Raw genomic sequence first — 10,030 nt, 5'->3', positions numbered from 1 at the left:
TATGTGTCAGCAACAAGTTAGCATAGCAGACAATGAGCTGTGTCCAGAGGAGTATGTGAGTACAAACAAAGCAAATTTTGTTCCCCCACCAGGTACCAACAATGACCTGCTGCAGGTGGAATCAGCCATTAGTCTCTCCAAGCTCAGGGGTCAAGGTTGATGGTTGACTCTTAAAGTCTATAAATGGGTTTATATTTTTTTTTTTCCGCCCTGTCTTTTCAATATAGTTTAACTAAATGTTAGACATTGAATGTGTTTTGTTTGAAACAAATTTTAAGGCATCACAGAGAAAGCAGACCCATAATTAATTGTGACAAGATATACCTCTTGCTCTTGTGCTTCCGCAATCTAATCGTCAAAGTCCAAAGATTCAATTGAGTAAAACTAAAATTATTCCTTTGTACATCAGGCTGTCCGAACTGAAAAGATTACATCTCAAATGAAAACTCCAGGAATTAGTGTGCAACAGCACAAAGAGTGTGCAACAGCCTGACAATAAAAGGTTTATATCATTATACATAAAATATAAATCCAGAAATGTTGTCTACATTTAAATTCGACTGATTGTACACTGTCTGCTGTATACTAGGTAGTATGTAGCAAGCAGTTCACTGCATTTTGGAGCAGAGCTTTTTGGCTTCCATAGTGGTTACTGACAGAGGATTGTGTTTGTTGTGACTGAAATACCATTTAGAAGTATGCATTATTGTTTTCTAGGAAAAGGGTCAGTTGCTTTACACTTCTTGGCATATTTTGGTAAGAATAGTGCAGACTTTATGTTCATAATCAAAAGTTCATTTTCACAAGACTTATATTAATGTGAACGCTGGGGTAATTGGTTTGCTTTTATTTCGGCATCATTCACCGTGTAGGTTTAATAAAATTCAGAATAGGTTTACATAGATAACTAAAAAGCAACTCTGCTGGTTGAATTATAAAACTAGAACAGTACAATCCCAGAATTGAAATAGAAAAGTCAATCCAACCCAAAATGTTCATTCATCAAATTCACTGGTTTAAAATAAATGTACTTTCAACAGTAAAACACTGGCTTGATGTCAGAAAATGAATAATCACAGGAAACATTTCATAAATTGAGATGGACAGTTTATTTGATGTTTAAAGTTTAACCCCTCAAATTTAATAGTACATTGCCTAATAAATTATCTCAGGGCAGCATTTAGCAGTCCAGGGTGTGCTTGTCAAACAGGTACTCTGCCATCCTGTTGTTGCCAGCATCCATCTTGGAAAGGTTGGTGATGTGGTCACCAAGTTTCTTGATGGCCTCAACCTGCTCATTCAGGTAGTGAGTCTCCAGGAAGTCACACAGCTGTTGGACAAGACAATATAGGAGATGTTAGGATGCTTAAGTCAATACATTAGGATGTGATAGATGCAGTGATGTACATCAAAACATGGCTTTATGAACTCACATGAGGGTCTCCCTTCTCAGAGGCGACCTTATGCAGATCCAGCAGAGCCTGGTTGACGTTCTTCTCCAGCTGAAGAGCGCACTGCATAGCAATCAGTCCATTGCCCCACACATCACGGTCAGGTTTCTGAAGAGAGACACAATCAGTAGTGAACATGGCATAAGGTCAGACTCTAGAGTCAGATTTTCTTATGTTACAATGGTTAAAGTCAAAATGCTTAATTCATTATCAAAGCACCTTGATGTCCTGAAGCATGATGCGTCCCCCTCTCTTGTTCTGGAACTCCATGAACTTCTCAGCATGTTCGCGCTCCTCCTCGCTGTTCTCCTTGAAGAACTTGGCAAAACCAGGAAGAGCGACATCATCCCGTTTGAAGTAGAAAGCCTGTGGTAAAAAAAAAAAAAAAAAAAAATACAATTAGTAAAATTCAAAGATGAAATTAAGACTACACATTAAAGCCTATATCATGTCATGAAGAACTTACTATGCTAACTTACTATTACTATTAAAATTGCTACTCACCATGGAGGTGTAGGTGTATCCAGCGTAAAGCTCCAAGTTGATCATCTTGTTGATCAGAGCCTCACAGTCGTGGTCGTAGTTCTGGCGAATCTGAGAAGTCTCCATTTCGGCAAGTTTTATTATTAAAACTTTGGTCCAAAATAAAAACGAAATTTAAATAAGTAAAACAAATCTAAAAGATCTGTTCAATCACTGTTGAAGCAAGAATCTCCTCAGAAGATGTGAGTGAAATGAAGGTGTCTGTTCACATCTTATATATGTTCACAACATGAAGCATCAGTGGAACTGAAACCAGCCAATCAAAACACGAGTAACAAAGCTCCATTCAGCTGTGACAGGAAAGACAGCTCAAGTTTCTTGAGTCTTTTTTTACCTTTTCATAATTAATGGTAAACTGATTCCAAAAAAAAATTCAAAAATCATATCATTAAATTCAGTGGAGCTGAAGATGCAACCAATCAAATAAAATACAAATTCAAAAATACTTTATACACTAAGAAGTATTGAGACAACAACACACGAGAAAGTCCTATTTCTCAAGTATTTTGAGATCATGGCATCTCTTTGGCATCATGGAGGCAGTGGCTCATTTCACTTAATAAAGTGCTTTTGCTGGAAAGTCTTGTACTTTTCTAGAAAATCTAGTATATAATAGAACTTCAGCCATTTTCTGCCACAGTATTTCGCCATCAGCAGTTATTGTCGAAAAACTCTGTCATAAAAGTTTAATTGGCATCCATTGTGCATATGATCTTTGCTTTCTCAAATACTATGACTTGATAAATCATCGAGAAGAGGTTGTGTGTGATAAATATGGTTAAAAATGCACCAAAACAAACTAACAATAAATAAAATGAAAGCACTGTGACTGACCTAAGAATGCTCCTTATATTTATCTTAATAGAAGCATTGTATAATATACCAAATATCATGGGACAATCTTGCAATAATGTAATTCCTGTGTGGAGGTAGTGCTAGTTTTCACTTGGCAACTGTCAGTACAAGATAAACTGGTCTGGTGAACAAGCACATTTGTACTCATAATTGTCCATGAAACCTCAGCTACAAGCAAGTGCACACTTTCCAAAAGCTGACATGGAGCTGTGGTTCTTGTGACTCAGCATTTATTTACTATTAGTGGACCGTACATTTGTAACCCGATCAGCTCACTTCGGTGTAGGTATAAACACCTTGAACTTGGTTAGAGTAAACCATGTTCTTTGGTTTCAATCATCATTTATAATTCATATATTTGTCCTAAAATATTTCCACTTTAGAAAAATTAAGTTATCTGTATTTTTACAATAGATCTATAAGATGTATTTTTATGGAGCATAATTAGACAAGGTGTTTATCGACAACTTCTCTAGAATAAAACTAGTTAGAATCACATGGAGGTGAAAAATCTAAAACCTCTTGCAAGTAGAAAGTATTTTAAGTGATGGCAACTTATAATTAAAATTTGTAGCATTAACATTTTTTTTTTAAGTTGATTATTCAAAAACTAATTGAGTTGCCGTGAAAGCAGTTAATATAATTTAGCTGAAATTAACATTTGGTATTACATATGCTTAATCTAAGTTATTTAGCATTTAAATTTCATGAACAAGTAAGATATTTGTTAATGGTTTTAGTGCAGGCATTGCTCATAGAGACTTTTCAGCACTATGGTAACCACAAAAACACAAGAGAAACTCTTTTAAATGTCAAACATAACAGGTCTTTCCCTTCACTATCACTACTATGTCTATGGAAATGTAGCATATAGGTAAAGTATGTTATATTAGCTAATATTAAAGCAGTTTAATTTGAGCCAGTTTAGAGAAAACAAATCAATAAACCCTAACTGTGCCTTAAATATATAAAACTTTTGTGCAATGTTTGATATCAGTACTTAATATATTCAAGAAGATAATACTCACTTGCATGTCACATAATATGCAGCCATCAGCAGTTATAAACTGACAAGACTTTGCAACCTCAGCTAATATCTCATAGGAATTTGTTAATTTTAGATTAATTTTAGTGGCAATCAATCAATCAATCAATCAACAAATCTGTTATAGTTGTGGCAACTTACAATGAAGTTACAATGAACTCTTTTATAATCCTATAAATTCTAGAGTATTGCGTTAGCAGCACAAAGTGTTGTGGGTTCTATTCCCAGGGAATCAAAGTTTAAAAAAGAAAAATATAGAAACGCTTTGGTCATTTTTGAGCGAGATGCTAACGGTCTAATCAGATTCAATGATCTATGCTAAGCTAAGTTAAAAATGCTATCGTCAGACCAGTAAAATGGCTGAATGGATTCAAAAATGGTAAAACTAACCTGTTCAACTCTAGGGGAGTTGGAAAATGAGCCTATTTTCAAAAAAATTAAGTGTTCCTTAAAGTATTTAAGAAATTATAAGTGCTGTTTAGAACACTAAGACTCCCCAGCCAGCAATGACACATGGGGCCCAGATGGGTTAAGTATGGGTTCCATGGTTACTGTGTGGGCATGGGCTTTGGCTGGGTGAAATCAGTGGGTCCCATGTAGGTTTTGTAGTATGAGTCCCACATAGGAAGCCCATATGAGCTGATTACATAGGCCCCATAAGGGATAGGCATGAACCAACTGGGCATGGGTTTGATCTGGGAACGCATATATGGGTCCTGCATGGCATATTTATGTACTAAGTTGGGTTTGAACTGGGAACACATGGGTCCTGCATGGCAAAGGCGCAAAGCAACTATGTAGGCCTATTGAGTTATGTAATTACTTACTGTACAATTTTTAACTTTTGCAGGTCTACCGTAACACTTACTGGACAAATAATAGTCCAGTGCCAGACACCTGTCCCTTGGGGCAGAAACACATATTTAGAAAACTAAAGATGCTCGATATTATCAGCCGATATTGGCTTTAAAATTAAATATCAGTAAATATCGGTATCGGTTTAGAGAGCCTTACAGAGCCCACTTAAAGCCCAGAGGGGCATTCATGGTTGAATCCTGGTGCAAGCTTTAAACTCCTTTAGGCAGGTGGGGCCCAAGTGACTCTGACATGAATTGCCCAATTAAGACCCATGCAGTACCCTTACAGGTCCCATTTTTAGTACATCTGGGCTTCACCGGCTTGCCCCAATATGGATCCCAGGTGCAAGCCCATAATGGGGCCCACATTTGCAGCCCATGAAGCCCTCATCTGGGCCCCACATGTCATTGCTGGCTGGGTCTTTAACATGATTTTTATGTGTTTTTACTTCCCATAAACATAAAATTCTGAGTTTTGTGCACTCAGGAATAGCTGACAATACAGCTGAGATGAGCAACTGAAGGCCAACAATCTAAATATAAACCTAACAGACCACTCAGGTCATTAGGATCGAGTCAGTTAGAAATACCAAGGGTTCACACAAAACCAGGGGAGATGCCTTTAGTTACTATGCCGCCCACAGTTGGAATCAGCTTCCAGAAGAGATCAGATGTGCTAAAACACTAGTCACATTTAAATCTAGACTTAAAACTCATCTGTTTAGCTGTGCATTTATTGAATGAGCACTGTGCAATGTCCGAACTGATTGCACTATATTTTCACTGTTTTTTATTTATTTATGTAAAATCATTTTCTAACTGTTTTAAATTCATTTTAAAAAAGTACATTTTTTAATAATTTTAAAAGTTTAAAAAAATGCTTGTTTTATTCTTATTTTTCATTATTATTTTACTTTATTTTGTGTAAAGCACTTCGAATTACCATTCTGTATGAAATGTGATACATAAATAAACTTGCTTTGCCTAAATGCTATGCTATCCATAGGCCTATTAAATTTTTCATACGATTTTCAATGTTTAGTGAAGTGACATTCAGCCAAGTATGGTGACCCATACTCAGAATTTGTGCTCTGCATTTAACCCATCCGAAATGCACACACACACACACACAGAGCAGTGGGCAGCCATTTATGCTGCGGCGCCCGGGGAGCAGTTAGGGGTTCAATGCCTTGCTCAAGGGCACCTAAGTCGTGGTATTGAAGGTGGAGAGAGAGCTGTTCATGCACTACCCCCACCCACAATTCCGCCCGAGACTAGAACTCACAACCCTTCGATTGGGAGTTCAACCCTCTAACCATTAGGCCACGACTTCCCTTCCCTTATGCAATGATACCAGATGTATGCTATACTTTAGGAAAGCTTTAATAACAAATCTATCCACTGCACACTGACTGAACGGGGTTGAGTCTGGTCAGTACCTGTAAAATTGAAATCCTGAGGGAAACAGAGGTTGCTGTTGGAAGAGATCATTGAGATCGTCAGGAGAGCTCATCTTGTTGTCAGTGCAGATCCTAATGTTTCTGTATAGTGATGATAACACTAAAGCCAACATGACGTCATGCCTTTGTGTGTTCAGTGTAAACCAAAGGGTCTTCCTCAAACAGATTTGGGGTATGTGTAAAACTACAGGCCTAATATATAAATCAGCTGCATCACTACATACTCAAGATATTAATAAACATTAAAGCTTACTTTCCATTGTAAACAATGGAGCCCCACCCCAGGTTTACATAATGCATTTACTAATAATCATGTTTAAGCAAAATTAACACATTTAGTTCAATTCTAATATTTATGGGTCTGTATTGGTCATATTAAACATATAATTTTATTTTAATTTCTGGACTATTTTCCTTTCTGCATACGTTCCTGTAGTAGTACGTGTTGTTACCAATCAGAAGGTCAGTCAATATGCAGTGCATAAGATTTAAAATCAGATGCCACAGTCTTACAGTTTAATAATTACCTTTTCTAGGACAGAGAGAATAAATCATTAACAGCTAAAAGATGAATCCTTGTTCAAATATTACTGCTGTACCCACTAACCTCTGACACACCTGTTTGTAGAAAACAAAGAGACCAGTCAGTCATTCCAGCCAAAAATGTTTATTCATCGAATTCCCTTGGTTAAAACCAATTGGTCTACATTAAACACAAAAGCATCAGATTGATGACTAAAAATCATAGCCTCTAAAATGTTAAACTTTCAGCCTCTAAAAGTCTAAACTTGCATTAGAGCTGCATGACAACATTGCTTGATTTGTGCATACAGTATAGCTTGAGGCTTTGAAAAATGCAAATGATCTGAGGGCTGTATTTAGCTGCTGCCTCCATCCAGGGTGTGCTTGTCAAACAGGTACTCTGCCATCCTGTTGTTGCCAGCATCCATCTTGGAAAGGTTGGTGATGTGGTCACCAAGTTTCTTGATGGCCTCAACCTGCTCATTCAGGTAGTGAGTCTCCAGGAAGTCACACAGCTGTTGGACAAGACAATATAGGAGATGTTAGGATGCTTAAGTCAATACATTAGGATGTGATAGATGCAGTGATGTACATCAAAACATGGCTTTAGGAACTCACATGAGGGTCTCCCTTCTCAGAGGCGACCTTATGCAGATCCAGCAGAGCCTGGTTGACGTTCTTCTCCAGCTGAAGAGCGCACTGCATAGCAATCAGTCCATTGTCCCACACGTCACGATCAGGTTTCTGAAGACAAAGTGACACGTCAGTGAGCACGTGCTGCACCCTCCCCTGCTGTTTAATGGAGCCTTGCGAATATGCATAGATCTAGAGCCAGGTTTGCACATCAAATCGTATTTCAAATGCAATTACCTTTACGTCCTGAAGCATGATGCGTCCCCCTCTCTTACTCTGGAACTCCATGAACTTCTCAGCATGTTCGCGCTCCTCTTCGCTGTTCTCCTTGAAGAACTTGGCAAAACCAGGAAGAGCGACATCATCCCGTTTGAAGTAGTGAGCCTGTGAGGAACAAATTCATCAAGGAAAAGATTAAAAACCCTGAGTGACGCGCTCAATCACCGCATATGAATTGCGTAACGTTACACTGTCGCAACCAAGGAAAAAAATAAGTCAAAAGACATGGTTTAGCATATGGATAATTTTTTTTTTTTTTTTTTTTTTTTTTTTTTACTCACCATGGAGGTGTAGGTGTATCCAGCGTAAAGCTCCAAGTTGATCATCTTGTTGATCAGAGCCTCGCAGTCGCGGTCATAGTTCTGGCGAATCTGAGAAGTCTCCATTTCGGCAGGGTTTTTTTTTTTATCGTTTTATTATCAAAAACGTAAAAAAAACTAAATTTCGACGAGCTCGAAGTTCCGTTCAATCACTGTTGAAGCAAGAACCTCTTCAGATCTTCCTGAAGCTGTGAGTGAACTGAAGGAGCGCGTTCATCTTATATACGATCAGCGAATGACGCGTAAGTGAAACTAAAAACCAGCCAATCAAAGAACGAGCTGAGTAATTAAGTGACGAGACTCTGCTGTGTCATGCTGTAAGATAACTAGGACAAGATCAAGGTTCATTAATTATTTTTTTCCTTATTCCCCATTATTGGCAAACTGAATAAGGTCCTGTGGGTTCAGCTCCACATTTTCTGGTGTGGTACTTTGTTAAACATTAAACTGGTGTATGCATGGTACTCGAAATAATACTAAGGTGCATGCCCTAAAAGAAAGCACGATTTTTACCTAAATCTAAAATTCAAAGCAATGTGTTATCTAACCTAAATTAACCAAATGTGCATTTACATTGTTTCATCGGAGTTAAATATATAAATATTCATCCATTTTACAAATTGCATGTCCTGTATTATGGTAATGCCTTCCATACCCTGTATATGGTCATGTGGATGCTGAAGCAAAAAATAAAGGCAAATGAAAATAGAGAACAATTAAAAGAAAATCATTTTCTATCATTACTAGAATGTCTACAGAAATGTAGCAGGTGAAATGTCTTTGCCCAATATGTGTGATATCAGTAGGTTTAATCTCATTATGCTACTCACTTTTCATGTCACATAATATGCAGTCGGCAGCAGTTACAAAGCGATAAGACTTTGCAAACTCAGCTTTCATGGTATGGTTGATCTGAAAAGGGCTTTATCACACATTTGGACTGGTCCTATGACTTTATTTATTAAATGATAAAATGTCATATTTCAAGGATGCAAATGACCCTGCACAGCCTGTGTGATGTGGCAAATATCATGAGACAGTTCTGCAATATCATGCCACAGTGATATCATCCCTGATAACTGAATTTGAATGGAAAAAAAGGTATTAGGGTGACAATGACAAAGCATGTTGTACCATTATGAACTCTCAGTCTGTCAGCAAATGTAAATGACAAAGACTTGACACTGAGCTGTGTTTCTGTGACTCAGCAAATTCTCATATATGCCATATTATGGAACATGTGAGTATGTTTGTTATTTGATCAGCTGCCTGGAGACCAGGTGTGTAACCTTCAATTTTACACCTGCCATAACCTTTTCAGTTTAGTAACACCAGGTAACCAAAATTCCATCTAGTTCCATTATATTATCCTAATTTAAACAGAATATTCACCATATTGTTCATTTCATTTTGTTCTTTAAAATAAAAAATGACCAACAAACACCAAAGGCTGCAAATAGGGTTAACACTGGAATGACAAAAGCTGAAAGCTACTTTACAAAACCATATACTGTACTATAACAGAACACAAACTGCAGTTTAGTAATAGCCCTTTACTGTCTTAAAGAGACAATTCTGTCATTATTTACTAAAAAACAATAAAAATATTTTTTTTTGTCATAGACGTTTGTATGACATGAGGGTGTGTGTGTGTGTGTGTGTGTGTGTGAGAGAGAGAGAGAGAGAGAGAGAGAGAGCTATCCATTTGATAATAATTGTAAAAGCTGATTTTGTTCAGGAAATACTGTATATTGCAATACACTAATTTTATTATATTTTTCAGAATCACATCAAACATAATTGTCATTCTGTGAGAGCATCACATAACTGGCAATGAAAATGATATATCAAGTATAGAGAATAAAACCAGTTTAGTAGGAATGGGTAAGTATTGAACACTAACCAATCCATTCCACCAATCAAACAATCAAGCACAATGCCACACAACTACAGTCTGCAAAAACTGTATCTACATTATTAATTTTTGTTGACACCTGAAACTGGACAGTGAATTTCTAGATCCCAGTGTGCTGTGTGTTGGACTGGCAGGGTAAATGATCAAATG

The 10,030-nt window shown here is 37.2% G+C and overlaps 2 protein-coding genes across 2 annotated transcripts; both read right to left on the bottom strand.

Annotated features, from left to right (window-relative positions):
- Positions 1 to 1,090: 1,090 nt before the first annotated feature.
- On the bottom strand, positions 1,091 to 2,075 carry LOC113047221 (ferritin, middle subunit-like). The gene is made up of 4 exons (XM_026208560.1): positions 1,956 to 2,075; positions 1,671 to 1,817; positions 1,434 to 1,559; positions 1,091 to 1,330 (listed from the first exon to the last, which is right to left on the bottom strand). Exons 1-4 carry the CDS (start codon positions 2,058 to 2,060, stop codon positions 1,181 to 1,183), a joined length of 528 nt encoding a protein of 175 aa, XP_026064345.1. The 5' UTR covers positions 2,061 to 2,075; the 3' UTR covers positions 1,091 to 1,180.
- Positions 2,076 to 6,862: 4,787 nt separating this feature from the next.
- LOC113047212 (ferritin, middle subunit) lies at positions 6,863 to 8,179 on the bottom strand. The gene is made up of 4 exons (XM_026208547.1): positions 7,927 to 8,179; positions 7,604 to 7,750; positions 7,352 to 7,477; positions 6,863 to 7,248 (listed from the first exon to the last, which is right to left on the bottom strand). Exons 1-4 carry the CDS (start codon positions 8,029 to 8,031, stop codon positions 7,090 to 7,092), a joined length of 537 nt encoding a protein of 178 aa, XP_026064332.1. The 5' UTR covers positions 8,032 to 8,179; the 3' UTR covers positions 6,863 to 7,089.
- Between the last annotated feature and the right edge of the window lie 1,851 nt (positions 8,180 to 10,030).

The sequence above is a fragment of the Carassius auratus genome, chromosome 28 (genome assembly GCF_003368295.1).
Source record: "Carassius auratus strain Wakin chromosome 28, ASM336829v1, whole genome shotgun sequence".
Lineage (NCBI taxonomy): Eukaryota > Metazoa > Chordata > Actinopteri > Cypriniformes > Cyprinidae > Carassius > Carassius auratus.
This window is presented reverse-complemented; position numbering and strand designations above follow the sequence as displayed.

Coding starts and splice junctions, on each gene's coding strand:
- LOC113047221 (XM_026208560.1), bottom strand. CDS start 2,060: ATGGAGACTTCTCAGATTCGCCAGAACTACGACCACGACTGTGAGGCT. Junction 1,560..1,670: donor TCATGCTTCAGGACATCAAG/GTGCTTTGATAA, acceptor GTCTCTCTTCAG/AAACCTGACCGTGATGTGTG. Junction 1,331..1,433: donor CTGAGAAGGGAGACCCTCAT/GTGAGTTCATAA, acceptor CTTGTCCAACAG/CTGTGTGACTTCCTGGAGAC.
- LOC113047212 (XM_026208547.1), bottom strand. CDS start 8,031: ATGGAGACTTCTCAGATTCGCCAGAACTATGACCGCGACTGCGAGGCT. Junction 7,478..7,603: donor TCATGCTTCAGGACGTAAAG/GTAATTGCATTT, acceptor CTTTGTCTTCAG/AAACCTGATCGTGACGTGTG. Junction 7,249..7,351: donor CTGAGAAGGGAGACCCTCAT/GTGAGTTCCTAA, acceptor CTTGTCCAACAG/CTGTGTGACTTCCTGGAGAC.